We start from the raw sequence: 26,496 nt of genomic DNA, 5'->3' as shown, positions 1-26,496 counted from the left end.
AAAAAGAAGCTCTGTTTACTGATTTTAGTCTGCGGATTCTGGTCCTGGGAATAATCCTCAAAGTGAGACCTCTTCCTTTTCCGACCCTCTCTGATTGAAATCGTTCCACTACGTCAGGTCGTCCGGTCCGCTCGGAGAAGATGTCTGCGACGGGTTCAGGCGGACCAGGACCCGGACCAGGACCCGCCACGGGCTCCGGGTCCGGGGCCTCCAACCCCCGAAAGTTCAGCGAGAAGATCGCCCTGCACACCCAGCGGCAGGCCGAGGAGACGGCCGCCTTCCAGGAGGTTATGATGGACATCACCTCCACCAGGGTGAGTGCGAGGCGGCGGGGGTAGGAGGAGGGAGCTCTCCGGAGGAAGAGAGGCCTGTCCGGGTCTGCGAGAGGCGCCAGACCCGCTGACTCTGCTGAGCCGACTGGATATTTTTGTTTGGGTTCGGTTACTTTAGAAAGAAAAAGATGTTTTCAGGGTTTCTGTCTCGTTTAGAGTCGGAAGCGCCTCGGTTTTCTTCGTTTCCGTCGTTAGCGGGGCTAGCTCCTGTTAGCAGCGATGCTAACTGTTTACCACTGCGCTGCTGGGGGCTGTCCGGCTGCTGCAGCCGGGAATGAGGCGTCCTAACCCGGGTGAAAAGCTGTCCGGCTGCTGGAGCCTGGAGCCTCTGCTCTGTCCCGGTTTATCGTGTTTTTGAATGTTTGCGGTGGTTTTGAACAGACGGCAGCTGTTTTCAGACCTGGTAACTGTCTGTTTCCATCCCGTCCTGGGTTCAGATTTGTTGACCCGAAGCGTTAAATTCAGTTTGGCTTTTCTTCGGACTTTGGCTGCTCGTCCACTCAGCTCCTGTTCGAGTCCAGACCGGTGTTTTCATCTCCAGGCTCTGCTGGTGGAGGTGGTATCATGCTCTGGGCTGGATCATCTCGGCAGAGCTTCCAGGATTATGCTTCTTCCCACAGAAGGCGGCTGGTTTGGAGATCCCCATTAATACATCAGTTTTTTAAACTTTATTGATTTTAAACTTTCTGTTCATTAAACATGAACAGAAAAATCTTCATGGGTGAAACTTTTTCTCAGCTCAGATCCTGCAGAAAGATAAACTTGAACCTGTTTCATCTGCAGAAACTTCTGGAGAACTTTGGACCTGAAACTGGGCCAGAGTTCTGCCTGTGCAGCGGTTTGGTTCTGGTTCTGGAGGTCGGGTCCAGCTGGTGCTGATGGACCTCCAGAACCGTTCAGAAACCTCAGTCTGCTGCAGCCCAATAGGCTGGTCCAAACCAAACTGGATGTAGTTCTGCTGGGTTCTGTTTGGGTCTGTTCGAGCCGTCCAGTACCGGCCGGATCGGACCTGCCTGACGGAGTTGTTGTGACATCATAGGTCATGAGACCGAGTTCATTCATGCTGAATAAACTCAGATATTTAGACATGCAGTCTGATGATGATGATGATTTTGACCAGAACCTGTGGTCGTCCCGGCAGCTGCAGGCCCAGAAGTTACGCCTGGCCCGGAACCAGGGGCCGTACTACGGCGGTTCTTTACCCAACGTCAACCAGATCGGCCGCAACCCGCAGGACTTCCAGGTGAGCCGCTAGTATGAGCTGGACAAGATTTAGCATTAGCCTGAACTAACACAGTGTTAGCATTAGCCTCCATCAGGTCTCTGTTAGCGTTAGCCTCCACCAGTCTTCTATTAGCGTTGGCCTTCACCAGTCCCCTGTTAGCCTCCACTAGTCCCCTGTTAGCCTCCACCAGTCCCCTGTTAGCCTCCACCAGTCCTCTGTTAGCCTTCACCAGTCCTCTGTTAGCATTAGCCTTCACCAGTCCCGTGTTAGCCTCAACCAGTCCTCTGTTAGCATTAGCCTTCACCAGTCCTCTGTTAGCCTCCACCAGTCCTCTGTTAGCCTCCACCAGTCCTCTGTTAGCCTCCACCAGTCCTCTGTTAGCCTCCACCAGTCCTCTGTTAGCGTTAGCCTCCACCAGTCCTCTGTTAGCCTCCACCAGTCCTCTGTTAGCCTCCACCAGTCCTCTGTTAGCGTTAGCCTCCACCAGTCCCCTGTTAGCCTTCACCAGTCCTCTGTTAGCATTAGCCTTCACCAGTCCCGTGTTAGCCTCAACCAGTCCTCTGTTAGCGTTAGCCTTCACCAGTCCGCTGTTAGCCTCCACCAGTCCTCTGTTAGCCTCCACCAGGTCTCTGTTAGCGTTAGCCTCCACCAGTCCCCTGTTAGCCTCCACCAGTCCTCTGTTAGCGTTAGCCTTCACCAGTCCTCTGTTAGCCTCCACCAGTCCCCTGTTAGCGTTAGCCTTCACCAGTCCTCTGTTAGCCTCCACCAGTCCCCTGTTAGCGTTAGCCTCCACCAGTCCCCTGTTAGCCTCCACCAGTCCCCTGTTAGCCTCCACCAGTCCCCTGTTAGCGTTAGCCTCCACCAGTCCCCTGTTAGCCTCCACCAGTCCCCTGTTAGCGTTAGCCTCCACCAGTCCCCTGTTAGCCTCCACCAGTCCCCTGTTAGCCTCCACCAGTCCTCTGTTAGCGTTAGCCTCCACCAGTCCTCTGTTAGCCTCCACCAGTCCTCTGTTAGCGTTAGCCTCCACCAGTCCTCTGTTAGCCTCCTGGTGGAACATTTCCAGCTGCGGCCATAAATGTCTCAGAATGTGATGTCTGACCCAGCGCTGAACGTCTCTTCTTCTTCTGCTGTTCCTCCACTCAGGGCTCGTTCCAGTCCGGCCTGGAGTCCAGCCGCTCCACTCGCCACCACGGCCTGGTGGAGCGGGTCCAGAGGGACCGCCGCTTCGTCTCGCCGGTCCGGCCGTATCGGAACCGCCAAGTATCCTTCAGAACCGCTGTTCCTGCTGAGCTAGAGGTTCTGCTGCGGTCTGGACCCGGCTGTTGCTAGGTGACACCGCTTCAGTCTGAACTCTGCAGAGCCAATGAAATAACAGAACCTGACTGCGGCAGGTTAGGTTCTAGAAACGCGACTTTAATTCAGAAGGAGAAGAAGAGCAGGTTGAATAGTGGTGCTTTTATTGTGAAAGAGCCTGACTGTGTTGTTGCTCCTTAACCTGCCGCTTCCCCAGGTGGAAAACTCTCTGTACAGCGCCGCCTACCTGTCCCCGCCCCCCGACGCCAGCTGGAGAAGGTGTAGTCTGATAACCGTCTCCATGGAGACGTGTCTGTCCTCTGGGACGCCTGTTTGTCTCTTTCCGAGCCCCCTGTGTGTTCCCGCCTCTCCAAAGCCCCACTGTGACCCCAGCGTGACCCCAGGTGGTTCAGCGGAGCAGCAGAGGCTCACCAGGCAGACGGCAGGAGGAGAGGAGACGCAGTCTGTCCTCAGGGGACGACGTCCCGCATGTAGCATGTAGCTCACATGCTAATCCGTAACCCGTCCGAACCAGCTGTTGGGTCAGGGATGGTTCTGCTGGAGGCCTGGCTGAGGTTCAGCTGCTCCGCCCCGATGGAGCCGTCGGCCTCCGAGCTGATCTCCACGATCTCTCAGGGCTTTAGTTTGGACTTTGCCTGGGTCGATCCAGAACCAGAACCGGTGCTGAGCTCTGGAACTGAAAAGATTTCTGACTCCTATCAGGATGCGTGACCTTTAGGTGACCTTTAGGTGACGCATCAAGCTCAGATGCAGCTTCAGCCTCTGATGGATCTTTGGGGTTTTGCTACGACTGAATGCTGGTTTGGGTCAGAACCAGAACCACTCAGGAACCCGGCCAAGTTCCAGAAATCCTGGAGATCAGCTGATCTGGGGAACGTCTGGGTCAGAACCAAAGATCAGTGTTGGTTCTGGTTCTGGTCGCTGTGGGTCACACAGTGGATCCCCGTGTTTCATTAACAGCTGAAGCTCTAACAGGAAGCGGGTCTGGGCCGCTGCCGCTTCTTCTTCTGTGGTTTTCTGTGGCTTCGTTAATCTGCAGTTTCAGCCGTTTTAACTCCGAGCCGCTTCCCTTCGCTCCGGTCCGTTTCACGGCCTGACCCGTTGGGCTTCAGACGGTCTGCAGCCGGTTCTGCTGGCGGTCCAAACACACGGCCCTGTGGAGCGCCACGAAGAGCCGAAGGATGGGGAGGACTAGGAAAACAAAACGTCTCACATAAAACTCTGATTTATTCATTTACTTCCAGAATAAAGTTATGAGATGATCAGGAAATAAACGTGATTTTATCCACACCACAAACTCACTGATCACCGGATGGCGACTTTACATAATGGACGCTGGATGGTGGACGCTGCCTGAGGACCAGATCTCGGCCCCGCCCCCTCGCTGCCTCTATCTTCCTCCTTTCTTGGCTTGCGCTCCTCTTCCTCGTCGCCCTGCAGCCTCTCCTCTCTCTCTCTCTGGTCGCTGGAGGAAAATAACTTTGTCTTGTTGTCGATCACTGAAAGGAACTGGTCTGGAAACTTCCCTGGAGATAAAAGCCAGTTGTTCCGTCTTCCCACCACAGCGCTCAACAGGTGAATCCTCCTCTTCCTCCTCTTCCTGACAGTGTGAGACGTTTCTGTTTCCTGTTCCTGTCTGTTTCATCTCTGCTCTCTGAGCTCCACTAGATCTGAACATCCAGCTGCAGGTTTGTTGCTGCAGCTGCTGCAGGTTTGTTGCTGCAGCTGCTGCAGGTTTGTTGCTGCAGCTGCTGCAGGTTTGTTGCTGCAGCTGCTGCAGGTTTGTTGCTGCAGTCTTTGGGTCGCAGTGATGCAGCGTCTCCAGCTGCTTTCAGCCCTTTGAACATCTTCTTCTTCTTCTTCTCTCCTCCTGAATCGCTGTGTCTGCCCCCCCAGGACCAACTCTGACTCCGCCCTCCACACCAGCGTCATGAACCCCCCAATGGGAGACTTCAGCCTGGCGGGACCCACCGGGACCCCCCAGGGAGCCAGACGCAGCGGTGAGCACCGTGGATGGATGCTGGATGGATGGATGCTGGTTGGATGCTGGATGGTTGGATGCTGGTTGGATGCTGGATGGATGCTGGATGGTTGGATGCTGGATGGATGCTGGGTGGTTGGATGGATGGATGGATGCTGGATGGATGCTGGATGGTTGGATGCTGGATGGTTGGATGCTGGATGGATGCTGGATGGTTGGATGCTGGATGGATGCTGGGTGGTTGGATGGATGGATGGATGCTGGATGGTTGGATGCTGGATGGATGCTGGGTGGTTGGATGGATGGATGGATGCTGGATGGATGCTGGATGGTTGGATGCTGGATGGATGCTGGGTGGTTGGATGGATGGATGGATGCTGGATGGATGCTGGATGGATGGATGCTGGATGGATGCTGGATGGATGCTGGGTGGTTGGATGGATGGATGGATGCTGGATGGATGCTGGATGGATGGATGCTGGATGGTTGGATGCTGGATGGATGCTGGATGGTTGGATGCTGGATGGATGCTGGGTGGTTGGATGGATGGATGGATGCTGGATGGATGCTGGATGGATGGATGCTGGATGGATGGATGCTGGATGGTTGGATGCTGGATGGATGCTGGATGGTTGGATGCTGGATGGATGCTGGGTGGTTGGATGGATGGATGGATGCTGGATGGATGCTGGATGGTTGGATGCTGGATGGATGCTGGATGGATGGATGGATGCTGGATGGATGCTGGTTGGATGCTGGTTGGTTGGATGCTGGATGGTGGATGCTGGATGGATGGATGCTGGATGGTTGGATGCTGGATGGATGCTGGATGGATGGATGCTGGATGGATGGATGCTGGTTGGATGCTGGATGGATGGATGCTGGATGGATGGATGCTGGATGGTTGGATGCTGGATGGATGCTGGATGGATGGATGCTGGATGGATGGATGCTGGATGGATGCTGGATGGATGGATGCTGGATGGTTGGATGCTGGATGGATGGATGGATGCTGGTTGGATGCTGGATGGATGGATGGATGCTGGTTGGATGCTGGATGGATGCTGGGTGGTTGGATGCTGGATGGATGCTGGATGGTTGGATGCTGGATGGTTGGATGCTGGATGGATGGATGCTGGTTGGATGCTGGATGGTTGGATGCTGGATGGATGGATGCTGGATGGATGGATGCTGGATGGATGCTGGGTGGATGGATGCTGGATGGATGCTGGGTGGATGCTGGATGGATGGATGCTGGATGGATGGATGCTGGATGGATGCTGGGTGGATGCTGGATGGATGGATGCTGGATGGATGGATGCTGGATGGATGGATGCTGGATGGATGCTGGGTGGATGCTGGATGGATGGATGCTGGATGGATGGATGCTGGATGGATGCTGGGTGGATGCTGGATGGATGGATGCTGGATGGATGCTGGGTGGATGGATGCTGGATGGATGCTGGATGGTTGGATGCTGGATGGATGCTGGGTGGATGGATGCTGGATGGATGGATGCTGGATGGATGGATGCTGGATGGATGCTGGATGGTTGGATGCTGGATGGATGCTGGATGGATGCTGGATGGTTGGATGCTGGATGGATGCTGGGTGGTTGGATGGATGGATGGATGCTGGATGGATGCTGGATGGTTGGATGCTGGATGGTTGGATGCTGGATGGATGCTGGATGGTTGGATGCTGGATGGATGCTGGGTGGTTGGATGGATGGATGGATGCTGGATGGATGCTGGATGGTTGGATGCTGGATGGTTGGATGGATGCTGGTTGGATGCTGGATGCTGGATGGATGGATGGATGGATGGATGCTGGATGGATGCTGGATGGATGGATGCTGGTTGGTTGGATGCTGGATGGTTGGATGTTGGATGGATGCTGGATGGATGCTGGATGGTTGGATGCTGGATGGATGCTGGATGGATGCTGGATGGTTGGATGCTGGATGGATGCTGGGTGGTTGGATGGATGGATGGATGCTGGATGGATGCTGGATGGTTGGATGCTGGATGGTTGGATGCTGGATGGATGCTGGATGGTTGGATGCTGGATGGATGCTGGGTGGTTGGATGGATGGATGGATGCTGGATGGATGCTGGATGGTTGGATGCTGGATGGTTGGATGGATGCTGGTTGGATGCTGGATGCTGGATGGATGGATGGATGGATGGATGGATGGATGCTGGATGGATGCTGGATGGTTGGATGTTGGATGGATGCTGGATGGATGCTGGATGGTTGGATGCTGGATGGATGCTGGGTGGTTGGATGGATGGATGGATGCTGGATGGATGCTGGATGGTTGGATGCTGGATGGATGCTGGATGGTTGGATGCTGGTTGGATGCTGGATGGTTGGATGCTGGTTGGATGCTGGATGGTTGGATGCTGGATGGATGCTGGATGGTTGGATGCTGGATGGATGCTGGATGGATGCTGGATGGTTGGATGCTGGATGGATGCTGGATGGATGCTGGATGGTTGGATGCTGGATGGATGCTGGATGGTTGGATGCTGGTTGGATGCTGGATGGTTGGATGCTGGATGGATGCTGGATGGTTGGATGCTGGATGGATGCTGGATGGATGGATGCTGGATGGATGCTGGATGGTTGGATGCTGGATGGATGCTGGATGGTTGGATGCTGGATGGATGCTGGATGGATGCTGGATGGTTGGATGCTGGATGGATGCTGGGTGGTTGGATGGATGGATGGATGCTGGATGGATGCTGGATGGATGGATGCTGGATGGTTGGATGCTGGATGGATGCTGGATGGTTGGATGCTGGATGGATGCTGGGTGGTTGGATGGATGGATGGATGCTGGATGGATGCTGGATGGATGGATGCTGGATGGATGGATGCTGGATGGTTGGATGCTGGATGGATGCTGGATGGTTGGATGCTGGATGGATGCTGGGTGGTTGGATGGATGGATGGATGCTGGATGGATGCTGGATGGTTGGATGCTGGATGGATGCTGGATGGATGGATGGATGCTGGATGGATGCTGGTTGGTTGGATGCTGGATGGATGGATGCTGGATGGTTGGATGCTGGATGGATGGATGCTGGATGGTTGGATGCTGGATGGATGCTGGATGGATGGATGCTGGATGGATGGATGCTGGTTGGATGCTGGATGGATGGATGCTGGATGGATGGATGCTGAATGGTTGGATGCTGGATGGATGCTGGATGGATGGATGCTGGATGGATGGATGCTGGTTGGATGCTGGATGGATGGATGCTGGATGGATGGATGCTGGATGGTTGGATGCTGGATGGATGGATGGATGCTGGTTGGATGCTGGATGGATGGATGGATGCTGGTTGGATGCTGGATGGATGCTGGGTGGTTGGATGCTGGATGGATGCTGGATGGTTGGATGCTGGATGGTTGGATGCTGGATGGATGGATGCTGGTTGGATGCTGGATGGTTGGATGCTGGATGGATGGATGCTGGATGGATGGATGCTGGATGGATGGATGCTGGATGGATGCTGGGTGGATGGATGCTGGATGGATGCTGGGTGGATGCTGGATGGATGGATGCTGGATGGATGGATGCTGGATGGATGGATGCTGGATGGATGCTGGGTGGATGCTGGATGGATGGATGCTGGATGGATGGATGCTGGATGGATGGATGCTGGATGGATGCTGGGTGGATGCTGGATGGATGGATGCTGGATGGATGGATGCTGGATGGATGCTGGGTGGATGCTGGATGGATGGATGCTGGATGGATGCTGGGTGGATGGATGCTGGATGGATGCTGGATGGTTGGATGCTGGATGGATGCTGGGTGGATGGATGCTGGATGGATGGATGCTGGATGGATGGATGCTGGATGGATGCTGGATGGTTGGATGCTGGATGGATGCTGGATGGTTGGATGCTGGATGGATGCTGGATGCTGGATGGATGGATGCTGGATGGATGCTGGATGGATGCTGGGTGGATGCTGGATGGATGGATGCTGGGTGGTTGGATGCTGGATGGATGGATGCTGGATGGATGCTGGATGGATGGATGCTGGATGGATGGATGCTGGGTGGTTGGATGCTGGATGGATGGATGCTGGATGGATGCTGGATGGATGGATGCTGGTTGGATGCTGGATGGATGGATGCTGGATGGTTGGATGCTGGATGGATGCTGGATGGATGGATGCTGGTTGGATGCTGGATGGATGCTGGTTGGATGCTGGATGGATGGATGCTGGATGGTTGGATGCTGGATGGTTGGATGCTGGATGGATGGATGCTGGATGGATGGATGCTGGTTGGATGCTGGATGGATGCTGGGTGGATGCTGGATGGATGGATGCTGGATGGATGGATGCTGGGTGGATGCTGGATGGATGGATGCTGGATGGATGCTGGGTGGATGGATGCTGGATGGTTGGATGCTGGATGGATGCTGGATGGATGGATGCTGGATGGTTGGATGCTGGTTGGATGCTGGATGGATGCTGGATGGATGGATGCTGGATGGTTGGATGCTGGATGGATGGATGCTGGATGGTTGGATGCTGGATGGATGGATGCTGGATGGATGGATGCTGGATGGTTGGATGCTGGATGGATGCTGGATGGATGCTGGGTGGATGCTGGATGGATGGATGCTGGATGGATGGATGCTGGATGGTTGGATGCTGGATGGATGGATGCTGGATGGATGGATGCTGGATGGATGCTGGATGGATGCTGGATGGATGCTGGATGGATGGATGCTGGATGGATGGATGCTGGATGGTTGGATGCTGGTTGGATGCTGGATGGATGCTGGATGGATGGATGCTGGATGGTTGGATGCTGGATGGATGGATGCTGGATGGTTGGATGCTGGATGGATGGATGCTGGATGGTTGGATGCTGGATGGATGCTGGGTGGATGCTGGATGGATGCTGGATGGATGCTGGGTGGATGCTGGATGGATGCTGGATGGATGGATGCTGGATGGTTGGATGCTGGATGGATGGATGCTGGATGGTTGGATGCTGGATGGATGGATGCTGGATGGATGGATGCTGGATGGTTGGATGCTGGATGGATGGATGCTGGATGGATGGATGCTGGATGGATGCTGGATGGATGGATGCTGGATGGATGGATGCTGGTTGGATGCTGGATGGATGCTGGATGGATGCTGGATGGTTGGATGCTGGATGGATGGATGCTGGATGGATGCTGGCTGGTTGGATGCTGGATGGATGGATGCTGGTTGGATGCTGGATGGATGGATGCTGGTTGGATGCTGGATGGATGGATGCTGGTTGGTTGGATGCTGGATGGATGGATGCTGGTTGGTTGGATGCTGGATGGATGGATGCTGGATGGTTGGATGCTGGTTGGATGCTGGATGGATGGATGCTGGTTGGATGCTGGATGGATGGATGCTGGTTGGTTGGATGCTGGATGGATGGATGCTGGTTGGTTGGATGCTGGATGGATGGATGCTGGATGGTTGGATGCGTGTTGGATGCTGGATGGATGGATGCTGGTTGGTTGGATGCTGGATGGATGGATGCTGGATGGTTGGATGCTGGATGGATGCTGGATGGATGCTGGATGGTTGGATGCTGGATGGATGCTGGGTGGTTGGATGGATGGATGGATGCTGGATGGATGCTGGATGGTTGGATGCTGGATGGTTGGATGGATGCTGGTTGGATGCTGGATGCTGGATGGATGGATGGATGGATGGATGCTGGATGGATGCTGGATGGTTGGATGTTGGATGGATGCTGGATGGATGCTGGATGGTTGGATGCTGGATGGATGCTGGATGGATGGATGGATGCTGGATGGATGCTGGTTGGATGCTGGTTGGTTGGATGCTGGATGGATGGATGCTGGATGGTTGGATGCTGGATGGTTGGATGCTGGGTGGATGCTGGGTGGATGCTGGTTGGTTGGATGCTGGATGGTTGGATGCTGGATGGATGGATGCTGGATGGTTGGATGCTGGATGGATGGATGCTGGATGGTTGGATGCTGGATGGTTGGATGCTGGTTGGATGCTGGATGGTTGGATGCTGGTTGGATGCTGGATGGTTGGATGCTGGTTGGTTGGATGCTGGATGGATGGATGCTGGTTGGTTGGATGCTGGATGGATGGATGCTGGATGGTTGGATGCTGGTTGGATGCTGGATGGATGGATGCTGGTTGGATGCTGGATGGATGGATGCTGGGTGGTTGGATGCTGGATGGATGGATGGTGGTTGGATGGATGCTGGATGGATGCTGGATGGATGGATGCTGGTTGGTTGGATGCTGGTTGGATGGTGGGTGGTTGGTTGCTGGCTGGATGCGTGATGGTTGGATGCTTGATGGATGGATGCTGGATGGTTGGATGCTGGATGGATGGATGCTGGATGGTTGGATGCTGGATGGATGCTGGGTGGATGCTGGATGGATGCTGGATGGATGCTGGATGGATGCTGGGTGGTTGGATGCTGGGTGGATGCTGGGTGGATGCTGGTTGGATGCTGGATGGTTGGATGCTGGATGGATGGATGCTGGTTGGTTGGATGCTGGATGGATGGATGCTGGATGGTTGGATGCTGGTTGGATGCTGGATGGTTGGATGCTGGTTGGATGCTGGATGGATGGATGCTGGTTGGTTGGATGCTGGATGGATGGATGCTGGTTGGTTGGATGCTGGATGGATGGATGCTGGATGGTTGGATGCTGGTTGGATGCTGGATGGATGGATGCTGGTTGGTTGGATGCTGGATGGATGGATGCTGGATGGTTGGATGCTGGATGGATGCTGGATGGATGCTGGATGGTTGGATGCTGGATGGATGCTGGGTGGTTGGATGGATGGATGGATGCTGGATGGATGCTGGATGGTTGGATGCTGGATGGTTGGATGGATGCTGGTTGGATGCTGGGTGCTGGATGGATGCTGGATGGATGCTGGATGGTTGGATGTTGGATGGATGCTGGATGGATGCTGGATGGTTGGATGCTGGATGGATGCTGGGTGGTTGGATGGATGGATGGATGCTGGATGGATGCTGGATGGTTGGATGCTGGATGGATGCTGGGTGGTTGGATGGATGGATGGATGCTGGATGGATGCTGGATGGATGGATGCTGGTTGGTTGGATGCTGGATGGTTGGATGTTGGATGGATGCTGGATGGATGCTGGATGGTTGGATGCTGGATGGATGCTGGATGGTTGGATGTTGGATGGATGCTGGATGGATGCTGGATGGTTGGATGCTGGATGGATGCTGGGTGGTTGGATGGATGGATGGATGCTGGATGGATGCTGGATGGATGGATGCTGGATGGTTGGATGCTGGATGGATGCTGGATGGTTGGATGCTGGATGGATGCTGGGTGGTTGGATGGATGGATGGATGCTGGATGGATGCTGGATGGATGGATGCTGGATGGATGGATGCTGGATGGTTGGATGCTGGATGGATGCTGGATGGTTGGATGCTGGATGGATGCTGGGTGGTTGGATGGATGGATGGATGCTGGATGGATGCTGGATGGTTGGATGCTGGATGGATGCTGGATGGATGGATGGATGCTGGATGGATGCTGGTTGGTTGGATGCTGGATGGATGGATGCTGGATGGTTGGATGCTGGATGGATGGATGCTGGATGGTTGGATGCTGGATGGATGCTGGATGGATGGATGCTGGATGGATGGATGCTGGTTGGATGCTGGATGGATGGATGCTGGATGGATGGATGCTGGATGGTTGGATGCTGGATGGATGCTGGATGGATGGATGCTGGATGGATGGATGCTGGTTGGATGCTGGATGGATGCTGGATGGATGGATGCTGGATGGTTGGATGCTGGATGGATGGATGGATGCTGGTTGGATGCTGGATGGATGGATGGATGCTGGTTGGATGCTGGATGGATGCTGGGTGGTTGGATGCTGGATGGATGCTGGATGGTTGGATGCTGGATGGATGGATGCTGGTTGGATGCTGGATGGTTGGATGCTGGATGGATGGATGCTGGATGGATGGATGCTGGATGGATGGATGCTGGATGGATGCTGGATGGTTGGATGCTGGATGGATGGATGCTGGATGGATGGATGCTGGTTGGATGCTGGATGGTTGGATGCTGGATGGATGGATGCTGGATGGTTGGATGCTGGATGGATGGATGCTGGTTGGATGCTGGATGGTTGGATGCTGGATGGATGGATGCTGGATGGATGGATGCTGGATGGATGGATGCTGGATGGATGCTGGGTGGATGGATGCTGGATGGATGCTGGGTGGATGCTGGATGGATGGATGCTGGATGGATGGATGCTGGATGGATGGATGCTGGATGGATGCTGGGTGGATGCTGGATGGATGGATGCTGGATGGATGGATGCTGGATGGATGGATGCTGGATGGATGCTGGGTGGATGCTGGATGGATGGATGCTGGATGGATGGATGCTGGATGGATGCTGGGTGGATGCTGGATGGATGGATGCTGGATGGATGCTGGGTGGATGGATGCTGGATGGATGCTGGATGGTTGGATGCTGGATGGATGCTGGGTGGATGGATGCTGGATGGATGGATGCTGGATGGATGGATGCTGGATGGATGCTGGATGGTTGGATGCTGGATGGATGCTGGATGGTTGGATGCTGGATGGATGCTGGATGCTGGATGGATGGATGCTGGATGGATGCTGGATGGATGCTGGGTGGATGCTGGATGGATGGATGCTGGGTGGTTGGATGCTGGATGGATGGATGCTGGATGGATGCTGGATGGATGGATGCTGGATGGATGGATGCTGGGTGGTTGGATGCTGGATGGATGGATGCTGGATGGATGCTGGATGGATGGATGCTGGTTGGATGCTGGATGGATGGATGCTGGATGGTTGGATGCTGGATGGATGCTGGATGGATGGATGCTGGTTGGATGCTGGATGGATGCTGGTTGGATGCTGGATGGATGGATGCTGGATGGTTGGATGCTGGATGGTTGGATGCTGGATGGATGGATGCTGGATGGATGGATGCTGGTTGGATGCTGGATGGATGCTGGGTGGATGCTGGATGGATGGATGCTGGATGGATGGATGCTGGGTGGATGCTGGATGGATGGATGCTGGATGGATGCTGGGTGGATGGATGCTGGATGGTTGGATGCTGGATGGATGCTGGATGGATGGATGCTGGATGGTTGGATGCTGGTTGGATGCTGGATGGATGCTGGATGGATGGATGCTGGATGGTTGGATGCTGGATGGATGGATGCTGGATGGTTGGATGCTGGATGGATGGATGCTGGATGGATGGATGCTGGATGGTTGGATGCTGGATGGATGCTGGATGGATGCTGGGTGGATGCTGGATGGATGGATGCTGGATGGTTGGATGCTGGATGGATGGATGCTGGATGGTTGGATGCTGGATGGATGGATGCTGGATGGATGGATGCTGGATGGATGCTGGATGGATGCTGGATGGATGCTGGATGGATGGATGCTGGATGGATGGATGCTGGATGGTTGGATGCTGGTTGGATGCTGGATGGATGCTGGATGGATGGATGCTGGATGGTTGGATGCTGGATGGATGGATGCTGGATGGTTGGATGCTGGATGGATGGATGCTGGATGGTTGGATGCTGGATGGATGCTGGGTGGATGCTGGATGGATGCTGGATGGATGCTGGGTGGATGCTGGATGGATGCTGGATGGATGGATGCTGGATGGTTGGATGCTGGATGGATGGATGCTGGATGGTTGGATGCTGGATGGATGGATGCTGGATGGATGGATGCTGGATGGTTGGATGCTGGATGGATGGATGCTGGATGGATGGATGCTGGATGGATGCTGGATGGATGGATGCTGGATGGATGGATGCTGGTTGGATGCTGGATGGATGCTGGATGGATGCTGGATGGTTGGATGCTGGATGGATGGATGCTGGATGGATGGATGCTGGATGGATGCTGGCTGGTTGGATGCTGGATGGATGGATGCTGGTTGGATGCTGGATGGATGGATGCTGGTTGGATGCTGGATGGATGGATGCTGGTTGGTTGGATGCTGGATGGATGGATGCTGGTTGGTTGGATGCTGGATGGATGGATGCTGGATGGTTGGATGCTGGTTGGATGCTGGATGGATGGATGCTGGTTGGATGCTGGATGGATGGATGCTGGTTGGTTGGATGCTGGATGGATGGATGCTGGTTGGTTGGATGCTGGATGGATGGATGCTGGATGGTTGGATGCGTGTTGGATGCTGGATGGATGGATGCTGGTTGGTTGGATGCTGGATGGATGGATGCTGGATGGTTGGATGCTGGATGGATGCTGGATGGATGCTGGATGGTTGGATGCTGGATGGATGCTGGGTGGTTGGATGGATGGATGGATGCTGGATGGATGCTGGATGGTTGGATGCTGGATGGTTGGATGGATGCTGGTTGGATGCTGGATGCTGGATGGATGGATGGATGGATGGATGCTGGATGGATGCTGGATGGTTGGATGTTGGATGGATGCTGGATGGATGCTGGATGGTTGGATGCTGGATGGATGCTGGATGGATGGATGGATGCTGGATGGATGCTGGTTGGATGCTGGTTGGTTGGATGCTGGATGGATGGATGCTGGATGGTTGGATGCTGGATGGTTGGATGCTGGGTGGATGCTGGGTGGATGCTGGTTGGTTGGATGCTGGATGGTTGGATGCTGGATGGATGGATGCTGGATGGTTGGATGCTGGATGGATGGATGCTGGATGGTTGGATGCTGGATGGTTGGATGCTGGTTGGATGCTGGATGGATGGATGCTGGTTGGATGCTGGATGGATGGATGCTGGTTGGTTGGATGCTGGATGGATGGATGCTGGTTGGTTGGATGCTGGATGGATGGATGCTGGATGGTTGGATGCTGGTTGGATGCTGGATGGATGGATGCTGGTTGGATGCTGGATGGATGGATGCTGGTTGGTTGGATGCTGGATGGATGGATGCTGGTTGGTTGGATGCTGGATGGATGCTGGATGGATGGATGCTGGTTGGTTGGATGCTGGATGGATGGATGCTGGATGGTTGGATGCTGGATGGATGCTGGATGGATGGATGCTGGATGGATGGATGCTGGATGGTTGGATGCTGGATGGATGGATGCTGGATGGTTGGATGCTGGATGGATGCTGGGTGGATGCTGGATGGATGGATGCTGGATGGTTGGATGCTGGATGGATGCTGGGTGGTTGGATGCTGGATGGATGCTGGGTGGATGCTGGTTGGATGCTGGATGGTTGGATGCTGGATGGATGGATGCTGGTTGGTTGGATGCTGGATGGATGGATGCTGGATGGTTGGATGCTGGATGGATGCTGGATGGATGGATGCTGGTTGGATGCTGGATGGATGGATGCTGGATGGTTGGATGCTGGATGGATGGATGCTGGTTGGTTGGATGCTGGATGGATGGATGCTGGATGGTTGGATGCTGGTTGGATGCTGGATGGATGGATGCTGGTTGGTTGGATGCTGGATGGATGGATGCTGGATGGTTGGATGCTGGATGGATGCTGGATGGATGCTGGATGGTTGGATGCTGGATGGATGCTGGGTGGTTGGATGGATGGATGGATGCTGGATGGATGCTGGATGGTTGGATGCTGGATGGTTGGATGGATGCTGGTTGGATGCTGGATGCTGGATGGATGGATGGATGGATGGATGCTGGATGGATGCTGGATGGTTGGATGTTGGATGGATGCTGGATGGATGCTGGATGGTTGGATGCTGGATGGATGCTGGATGGATGGATGGATGCTGGATGGATGCTGGTTGGATGCTGGTTGGTTGGATGCTGGATGGATGGATGCTGGATGGTTGGATGCTGGATGGTTGGATGCTGGGTGGATGCTGGGTGGATGCTGGTTGGTTGGATGCTGGATGGTTGGATGCTGGATGGATGGATGCTGGATGGTTGGATGCTGGATGGATGGATGCTGGATGGTTGGATGCTGGATGGATGGATGCTGGATGGTTGGATGCTGGTTGGATGCTGGATGGATGGATGCTGGTTGGATGCTGGATGGATGGATGCTGGTTGGTTGGATGCTGGATGGATGGATGCTGGTTGGTTGGATGCTGGATGGATGGATGCTGGATGGATGGATGCTGGTTGGATGCTGGATGGATGGATGCTGGTTGGATGCTGGATGGATGGATGCTGGATGGTTGGATGCTGGATGGATGGATGCTGGTTGGTTGGATGCTGGATGGATGCTGGATGGATGGATGCTGGTTGGTTGGATGCTGGATGGATGGATGCTGGTTGGTTGGATGCTGGATGGATGCTGGATGGATGGATGCTGGATGGATGGATGCTGGATGGTTGGATGCTGGATGGATGGATGCTGGATGGTTGGATGCTGGATGGATGCTGGGTGGATGCTGGATGGATGGATGCTGGATGGTTGGATGCTGGATGGATGCTGGGTGGTTGGATGCTGGATGGATGCTGGGTGGATGCTGGTTGGATGCTGGATGGTTGGATGCTGGATGGTTGGATGCTGGATGGTTGGATGCTGGTTGGTTGGATGCTGGATGGATGGATGCATGCTGGTTGGTTGGATGCTGGATGGATGGATGTTGGTTTGAAGTGTCTCACTCCCCCCTCCCTCTCTCTCTCCCTCTCTCTCCCTCTCTCTCTCTCTCTCTCTCTCTCCCCCTGCAGGGCCGAGCGACACAGACAACAGGAGAAGTGAGTCGGAGCTGCTGAAACTCAGTGATGCTCTCGTAGTTCTAGTGTTTGAACCAGGAAGTCGGGTCAGAACCTCCTGGCAGAGTCGCTGCCAGGTCCAGTTTCTGCAGAACTGACCAGAACCAGATGTACTGGGAGGACAGGAGGGGGGGGGGGTGTTTCTCTGCCCTCTGATTGGACAGAAACCAGGAAGTGCTCTATCAATTAGCTGGGATCCACAGGAAACTTCCTCAGGCTCTGATCCAGTGTGTCAGAATGCTGTGTGTTAAGAGGTTCTGCTGCTGGTTCTGATGGTTCTGCTGCTGGTTCTGATGGTCCTGCTGCTGGTTCTGATGGTTCTGCTGCTGGTTCTGATGGTTCTGCTGCTGGTTCTGATGGTTCTGCTGCTGGTTCTGATGGTTCTGCTGCTGGTTCTGATGGTCCTGTCCTCCATCCTGCAGTGTTCCCCTATCCCGTTCCTCCCATTGAGGAAAATGTTTTGGACGAAGACAAACTGCTCAAAGCCTGGGACGCCAAGAAGGTACAGTTCAGTTCTCCTCTCAAGTTGGACCCGGCTGGACCTCAGCAGAACCTTGTGGTTCTGGATGAAGCACAAGGTTCTGCTGCTTTTTTTCTTTTCTTCTTCTGCGTCTCTGAGCGTCTCTGTTTTCCGACCAGCTGTCTCTGCCGTCGTCTCGACCAAAGTCCTGTGAAGTTCCAGGCATCAAGTAAGTCTTGGTTCTGATCCGTAGTTCCTCCAGAGGTCCAGTCCCGGTTCTGACCGCCTTCTCACCCGTCCTAGCGTCTTCACGTCCCCGGAGCAGCCGTCCACGCCGGTCCAAGGCGTCCCTCAGGTCCCCAACACCGGCGGCTCGCTGCCCGACCTGTCCAGCCTCCACTTCCCGTCGCCGCTGCCCACGCCGCTGGACCAGGACGAGCCCGGTTACCCAGCATCCTCTGCTCTGAGCGGGGGCAGCAGCACCGGAAACCTGGCCTCCACCCTCACCCAGATGGGCATCAACGCCGCCGGAGGAAACGGCAGCTACCACCAGCCAGCACCAGGTCAGAACCCGCCGGGTCAGGAACCAGAACCTTCATCTTCAGCTCTGCTGTCTTACAAATGTTATAAACATATTTTTCTAGTTTTAGAAGAACAAAAATGTGCAGAAGCTACAAATTAACAGCTAATTACATAAAAAATTAGCATAAGCTATTGCTAAATACTTTAATACTTTAGCTACTGCTAAACTGCCACATGCATGAAATGAGCAGAAGCTAACGCTAAAACATTAAACACAACAACAAATGAATGTTTAAATCATTAATTTCCCACCAGTAAACATTAGGAGACATTAGAGGAAGCTAACGCTAAACACATAAAACTTAGCATAAGCTAATGCTAAATACTTTAAGATATTAGCATAAGCTAATGCTAAATACTTTAAGATATTAGCATAGGCTGTTGCTAATTACCCCAAGCTTCTCTTCAACTATTGCACCTTAGAAATGATCAGGAGCTAATGCTAAACCTGCAGCTTCCTCTAAAGCTAGTGTTAGCTTCAGGTCAGAACCCGCCGGGTCAGGAACCAGAACCGGAATCTGTGAGGTGAGGACAGAAGTCAGGATTCAAACGGTGATAAATTCATTCAGTGAAGCAAAAATTAACATCATTTCTACTCTATCAAAAACTGATGATGAGGAAACATTCAACCAAAGATATAAAAGTGGGAATCAGAGCGATTCCGGACGAAGATGGTCGGACATGTGGAAAACGCGTCAGGATATGAGGGAGTTCACATGGTCTGCAGAAGCCATGATGCTGCCACCACCGTGCATTCAGTCTGTTTGGGCCTGAGTGACCCTGATCTCTGAGGATCTCTGAGCAGGTGGTTCTGGACGCCGTCGGCGAGCTGCGCTCTAAATTTAACCCCCGGGTTCAGACGGCGGCGGGTTCGTTCTTCCTCTGCAGTCGGAAAACGTCGGCGTGTTTGGTGGCTGCAGGAGCCGCAGGCAGGAAGCTGCAGCAGCAGACTGCAGCAGCAGACCGCACCTGGATCGGTTTCAGACAGGAAGTGCCTCTGATTACCATCGCAAATGTTCAGAGCGCAGTCAGTGGGAGGTTAAAGGTCAGATGTGGAGATGAGCCGAGCCGCAGCGTGTCTGCAGCGCCACCTGCTGTCTGCTCAGGTGTCTGTCGATTTAGAAATCGGTTCTGGATCTGATCCGTGCTGCCCGTCAACCTGGGAGGGGTCAAAGGTCATCTCCAGACCAGTCCATCAATCTCATAGGGACAAAGAGTTCAAGGTCATGACACACAGGAAGCCTTGGACGGCGTGAAGCACGGAGGTGTAGGAGTGATGATGTGGGCCTGCTTTGCAGCCACTGGACACGGATCCTTTCGGTCTGTCTTCTACTTCCTGTAATGATTTTTTTCTGCTTCCTGTCTGTCGTTCTGCTGCCTCAGGTCTCCTGGCGTCTCTACAGAGCGCGCTCAGTAACCCCAACCTGCAGTCGTCGCTAAGCAACCCCAACATCCAGTCGTCCCTCAGCAGCCACTCCTTCTCCAACTCTCTGAGCTCCGCCTCCCTCCACTCGTCGCTAAGCAACCCGTCTCTGCAGTCGTCGCTCAGCTCCTCCCCCTCCCTGCAGTCCTCCCTCAGCAGCCAATCGCTGCACTCGTCCCTCAGTAACTCCTCCCTCCAGTCCGGCGGCTACGGCGGCGTGTCCGGATCTGGCTCCTCCCCCTACTCGGCGATGCTGGCCGGGCAGGGCCAGGCATCGCTCAGCACGTCGCCACGGAGACGGGCCCAGCTGTCGCCGCTCATCCTGCCGATGGCGGGGGAGTCACGGAGGATCCACCCCAAACAGTTCTCCCCCACCATGTCCCCCACCCTGTCCTCCATCTCCCAGGTAACCAGCACACCTGGAGCCTCCAACAGGAAGTGCCCCCCTCATCACCCCATGATGTCACTTCCTGTGTCCCCGCAGGGCGTCCCGTTGGACACCAGCCGGCTGCCGGCGGACCAGCGCCTCCCTCCGTACCCGCTCAGCCAGCCGGGCCAGCAGAACCCGTCTCTGGGTCAGAACCAGCAGATGCTTCGCCTCCAGCAGCCCAGAACCAATCAGCAGCAGCTGCACCTGCAGAACCTCCGGAACCAGCACCTGCAGCAGTTTGGACCGGTACGTCAGGATCCTCGCCCCCTTCTGATTTTCTGACCCGGTTCTGACCCGGTTCTGCTCCTACACAGTCGCAGAGGCCCATGGCACCGCAGCAGAACCCGCCCGTCAAATCGGAGAGCGCTTTGGACCCGTGCAGCCAGACGTCCTCCCTGTACCGGTCCAAACTGGACCAGAACCAGCAGGCAGAGCAGCAGCACATCAACCTGAACACAGACTTCTACAACGTGAGTACCGAAACCGGGGCTGGTTCCGATCGGGTCAGAACCTCACATAGAAACAGCCCCATCTTCGCCCAACGTTCTGCGGCCCCCGTGTCGCCCCAGGCGGCCGCCCGGGGGGCCGCGGCCCCCACGTTGAGCAGCCTGGTTTAGCTGCTGACGTCCTGATGTGCTTCTTGCAGGACGCACTGTTCAGTTCGCTGCTGGACGATCCGTATCTCAGCCTGCAGCTGTCGGGGAAATCACACCAGGTGAGACTTTACCTGTAATTCAGTCCAGGAGCCTGAATAAATTATTACAATGAATAAACTAATTTAAATAAATAAACTAATTAAAATTAATAAACTAATTAAAATAAATAAATGATTAAACTAATTAAAATAAATAAATTAATAAACTAATTAAAATAAATAAATGAATAAACTAATTAAAATAAATAAATTAATAAACTAATTAAAATAAATAAATTAATAAACTAATTTAAATTAATAAACTAATTAAAATAAATAAATTAATAAACTAATTAAAATAAATAAATTAATAAACTAATTAAAATAAATAAATTAATAAACTAATTAAAATAAATAAATGCTCCTCTCTCATTATGCTCCATGTGCTGCAGTTCTGCCCTCCACCAGCTGGGGGCAGCACCAGCCCTGCTGCCTCCTTAACCTGTCCTCTTTCTCTGCTCCAGTTCCCGGCTGAGAGTCCGGTTGACTGCCTGAACCACAGCGGACCGGGTCAGAACCAGTTCCCGTCCAACAGCCAGGGGGCGCTGGAGCTGCAGGAGCCCTGCGACCCGCAGCGGCTCAACCACCAGAACCAGAACCGGAACTACAGCAGCGGAGACGGCCGCCAGAACGTCCCCAACATCATCCTCACAGGTAGCCGCCAGAACCGCCAGAACCTCACGCTGTTCTGGCCCGGTTCTGACCCATTCCCTCCCTCTGCAGGAGACTCGCCCCCCGGTCTGTCCAAGGAGATCACCAGCGCTCTGTCCCACGTCCCCGGCTTCGAGATGGACGCCTTCTCTCTGGACGAGCCGCTGCGCATCGACCCGCTGGCGCTGGACCTGCTGGAGGGCGAGCTGATGCTGGCCGACCCGGCCGTGGAGGACTCCTTCCGCTCCGACCGCCTCAAGTAACCGGGCCGGGCCCAGACACGCACCCCTCCACCGGGAGGGTTGGACTGAACACCTGGGGTCAGAGGTCACGAAAGATTTACTTTACCTGGAAACTCTGGGTTCTGGTTCTGGTCCATCTGGGCCCGAGATGCAGAAGAGGAAAGAAAAAACAAACCAGCAGCGCAGTGAGGATCTTTGTTACACGGAACCAGGACCAGAACCAGGACCAGAACCGGTACCGCTCTGTCAGATGCGCAGTGGGTCAGAGAACCACTTCAGGCCCGATCCGGTCCGCCTGCAGAACCTTTCCTGCTTCGTTATTCCAGAGGAACCTGGTGAGACCAGGAAGCAGAACCAGAACCACCCGGTCCACATGTCTGGTTCTGGACCCACTGGACCCAGAACTCCAGTTCATTTCGTTTCAAACATCACTCAGAGTTCGGATTTCCTGAAGCAGACCCTGAACGCACCACAGTTCCACTGAAGCCGCCAAAGTCCAAAGAAAAGCCCAGAACACTCGGCCCACCGGGCCTGGATCAGAACCAGTTCGCTCAGGAGGATCCGGTTCTGGAAAATATCAGCCCAGTTCATGTGATCAGAATCTCTGTGGTCCTCCAGAACCTAGCAGGTCCAAAGCTGCATGACCGGGGAACCAGACCGGGTCGGGACCGGGTCTGGACCGAACCGGGTCGGAACCGGACCGGGTCTGGCCTGGAACAGGTTGGAACCGGACCGGGTCGGAACCGGACCGGGTCGGAACCGGACCGGGTCTGAACCGGACCAGGTCTGGACCAGACCGGGTCTGAACCGGAACGGGTCTGAACCGGACCGGGTCTGCTGCCTCCAGCAGCCCCCCTCTCTGATCCGGGTCGGGTTCCAACCAGAACCATAAAAGCCCTGAAATTATTTTTACAGAAAGATGAAAAATAGATTTTTGCACTTTGAAGGAAAAAAGTAAAAATATTTTAAATGTTTATATTTTTATTTCTGCCCCAAGTCGAGACGTCTCCTGATTGGTGGGACGGACCCTTTAGCCCCGCCCGCTCACTGTGATGCACAGCGCTTAGCCACGCCCCCTGCCTGCTGCTGCTCCGTTTTTCAGCCATATTTTTCTGTAACATGTAAATAAGTTTGTATTTTATTAAGATTTGAAATGTGTACAAAGTTTCTAATATGAGAGTCTAATAAACTCTGCAGTGGTTCTTCTGTCCGGGAATCCGGCCCGGTCCGATTCCTGGTTCTGCTGTTCCACCACAAAATCATGAAAATGAGATTTTCCCTGGAATATTCCAGAAAGATGCGCCGCAAGGTTCTGCTTGGAGGGTCCAGTCCAACCGGGTCCAGATTGATTTAGTGATTTATCAGAACCGTTCAGCTACAAACAGGAAGTCGGTCCAGCATGTTCCTGTTTATGGAACACAGCTGGAAGGTTCTGGAGGCAGAACGGATCAGAGCCTGGTTCCGACTGACGGGCCAGAATGTGGGAAACATCCGGTCCAGAAGTGCAGTGCTGCCCCCTGCAGATCAGAGCGGGCTGCTGCACATCTACTTCCTGCAAACGGACCGGAACCAAACCTGAGCCTTAAAATTCGGCTGATGATCAGAACAAAGTGAAACGGTACCAGAACCCGCAGTTACTGAACGGGTTCTCACATCTGGACCAGCGTCTGTGCGCCTGGCGCCGCTCGAAGCGGGACGGGTTCCGGTCCGGTTCGAGACAAAGGGCCGTCTTCAGTTCGACACTCAGAAATGAACTAAATATTCAATTTCTAACTAAATACAGAAATGGAATATTTAGCTCCTAATCAAATAGTAAACTCTTCGCTAGCTAAATATTTAACTCTGGGCTAGCTAATGAAGAAATTAGCGGAAGTGGACTATCAAATTAAAAGCTGGGCCTTCAGAACCTGCTGTGGATCCGTCGGTAAATGTCTGACTTTAAAACGGCTCGTGTTTCTGTTTAAAATTAAATGTTCAGGAAAAGAAACGAAACTGGAGAGGTTCGGAAAACCACGCTTTTCTTTTGGTGATCCACTTCCAGTTTTTGGCAAATTAATATATTGGTTTCAATCTAAATGTTAGCTTTAAAACTACATATTTTATCAAATATTTAATTTGAGCCAGATATTTAGCTTGATAACTAAATATTTAGTATGAAGGAAAATATTTAGCTAGCTTGCTAAATAAATTAAGTTTACTGAATAACGGTGAAAATGTATAAATCCCATTTTCTCTTATTGTTGCGGAGTTTGAATAACATCTGGATGTTAAACTCGGAGCAGAACCAGAACCAGAGAACGTTCCTGGGAGGATTCGGTCTTTTTCCCGCTCAGTCGGCAGACTTCCGGTCTTACAGGGAATCGGAACCGGACCTGAAAATGATCCATTTTTAACAGGACTCGGTTCTTTAACAAACCGGATGTGGACAGAACGAAACGAAAAAAGGTTCTATGAACCTGCTGTGTGTGTGTGTGTGTGTGTGTGTGTGTGTGTGTGTGTGTGTGTGTGTGTGTGTGTGTGTGTGTGTGTGTGTGTGTGTGTGTGAGAGAGACTAAGGCCATATTTCATCCTGTTTTCTACTGATGTTTATGAATTTCTTACGTTCTTCGTGTTTATAGTTTTAGAGGAAAAACTGATTATGTTTGTATTCAGATGTTTTTATTGGAGTTGTTTATTGACAATATTAATAACCAGGGAATATTGTAAATGTTTTAAACCGGAAGTGCTTCTGACGTCAGCAGCAGCCGTTTTTAAAGGCAGACTGATGGAGACATGCTGACTGTCGTTGCACTTTATTTTACAGAAAATAAAGCAACCTGCGGAACTGCTGCCCCCTGCTGTCCGTTTCTCTCACCTCATCCTTCCAACTGATTTTCTCTTCATATGAAAACAAAAGTAATTATAAACATCCACCAGTGGAGCCCTATTTTAACTGACCAGTTCGTCCATCAGACTGACAGGCTGGCGGAGAGCGTTGCCATGGCGACTGGAGGAGCGGCAGGAATCCAACACATTCCCACAGTCAGACATGGTGGTGGCAGTATTGTGCTGTGGGGATGTTTTTGCAGCAGACATCAGCACTTTATGGTAAATTAAAAGTTTTATTTGAATCAAAACTTTAAAGTGAAAATAATTTTGTCCAAAACAAAGAAATAGTAATTTAAATTAATTTTTAAAACCATTTTTAACAAAACCTGAACTCACCAATAAGAGAAGTTAGGAGTCTCTGGACTTCCCCCCGTGATGTCATCGCCCATATATGGTCAGCGCCGGTTCAAGCTGCAGCTGCTCGGTAACAGCGCCTCCTGGAGTCTGCCGTTGTTGCTGCATTAATCTGCTGATTGGTAAAATGTTCTCTACTGAAACATTTCAATTAAAAATTATCACCAGTTTTTATTAACAACAAAGAAAAAGGCTCATGTTTCAGTCTGAAATGAAAACTCAGTCAGGGCATGGGCGGTTCTACATGGGGGCCATCAGGGGCCCCGTACTCTACAGATAAAACCATCTAATATAAGCCAATGCTTCAACCATTTTATTTTTACCTTCACCGTTTTACTTTAACGATTAGTTAAAAATAAAGGGTTTGATCCTTTAGCTTCAGGTCTGTCCTCCCTCCCCCACCGTGATCTTCAATAACCTTGACCAAAGTTGAAGCAGAACTGTAAGTGCGAAGGCAACAGGAAGTGCTGGTTTTACCACTTCCTCTATTTTCTGCAGCAACAGGCCCGTTAGATTTCAGAAATATTCACAACGTTCTTCTTCTTCTGCTCCATTTCACACATCTGATTGAGGAACCGGTTCATCTGGAGGAGACAGAACCAGAGGGCGGTTCTGGTACCAGATCTAGTCTGATTCTGGAAGAGGAAACAAAGCAGATTACACATGGCAGACCGGAACCAGAACGGTTCTGTTGTGTTCTGCCATCAGTTCTGGATCTTTCCATGTGAAACTCCCAGACCCGACCCTGCTGGGTCTGGCGGGGCCCGAACCGGAAGTTGCTGCTGGTTATGTTGGTTCTGGTCCAGATGGAGGGCAAGGTTCTGGAGCGGGTTAATAAATTCATCCCCTTCTGACACCTGCGTCAATCTGACCGCATCTGAACCGGAAACAGTGCTGCGAGGCTTCAAAATAAAAGTACAACTAATCTCAAACTGAAGAGAAAAACCGTGAAGGAAGTGAGATGGATTTATAGATTATTTATTAGACAAACAGTTGGAGGATTAATCAACCAATGAAAGCACAACACGGAGATATTTAAAGCTGATGTTCAGTCATCTTGTCCAGAGAATCCAGACTCTCTGATTGGCTGAGCTGATTCCAAAACCCAAATAAAATCACAATTATTATAAAGAAATTATTGATATAGACTTTAGAC

General features: G+C 52.8%; 1 protein-coding gene across 3 annotated transcripts; it reads left to right on the top strand.

Moving 5' to 3' along the window:
* Positions 1-76: 76 nt before the first annotated feature.
* LOC103477480 (CREB-regulated transcription coactivator 2) lies at positions 77-24,942 on the top strand. 3 transcript variants are annotated; one of them, XM_081597392.1, is made up of 16 exons: positions 77-314; positions 1,453-1,575; positions 2,701-2,817; positions 3,068-3,129; positions 4,378-4,446; positions 4,768-4,871; positions 17,592-17,618; positions 18,059-18,138; positions 18,276-18,325; positions 18,400-18,659; positions 20,062-20,507; positions 20,586-20,777; positions 20,846-21,001; positions 21,178-21,246; positions 21,690-21,879; positions 21,949-24,942. In XM_081597392.1, the coding sequence occupies exons 1-16, from the start codon at positions 141-143 to the stop codon at positions 22,137-22,139; spliced, it is 2,310 nt and encodes a 769-aa protein (XP_081453518.1). In that variant the 5' UTR covers positions 77-140; the 3' UTR covers positions 22,140-24,942. The 3 variants fall into 3 exon arrangements, with proteins under 3 accessions (XP_081453518.1, XP_081453520.1, XP_081453521.1); XM_081597394.1 differs by having other exon boundaries at positions 79-314; positions 1,474-1,575; XM_081597395.1 differs by lacking the exon at positions 4,378-4,446 and having other exon boundaries at positions 79-314.
* The last annotated feature ends 1,554 nt before the right edge of the window (positions 24,943-26,496 follow it).

The sequence above is a fragment of the Poecilia reticulata genome, chromosome 16 (genome assembly GCF_904066995.2).
Source record: "Poecilia reticulata chromosome 16, P_reticulata-male-v2, whole genome shotgun sequence".
NCBI lineage: Eukaryota > Metazoa > Chordata > Actinopteri > Cyprinodontiformes > Poeciliidae > Poecilia > Poecilia reticulata.
The sequence above is the reverse complement of the archived record's forward strand: the minus strand, read 5'-3'. Positions and strand labels throughout refer to the sequence as shown.

What these genes read in the sequence shown, in the direction of transcription:
- LOC103477480 (XM_081597392.1), top strand. Translation starts at nt 141, where the DNA reads ATGTCTGCGACGGGTTCAGGCGGACCAGGACCCGGACCAGGACCCGCC. An exon ending in CGACACAGACAACAGGAGAA is followed by an intron (nt 17,619 to 18,058) that starts GTGAGTCGGAGC and finishes TCCATCCTGCAG; the next exon opens with TGTTCCCCTATCCCGTTCCT. An exon ending in ACCTGCAGCAGTTTGGACCG is followed by an intron (nt 20,778 to 20,845) that starts GTACGTCAGGAT and finishes GCTCCTACACAG; the next exon opens with TCGCAGAGGCCCATGGCACC.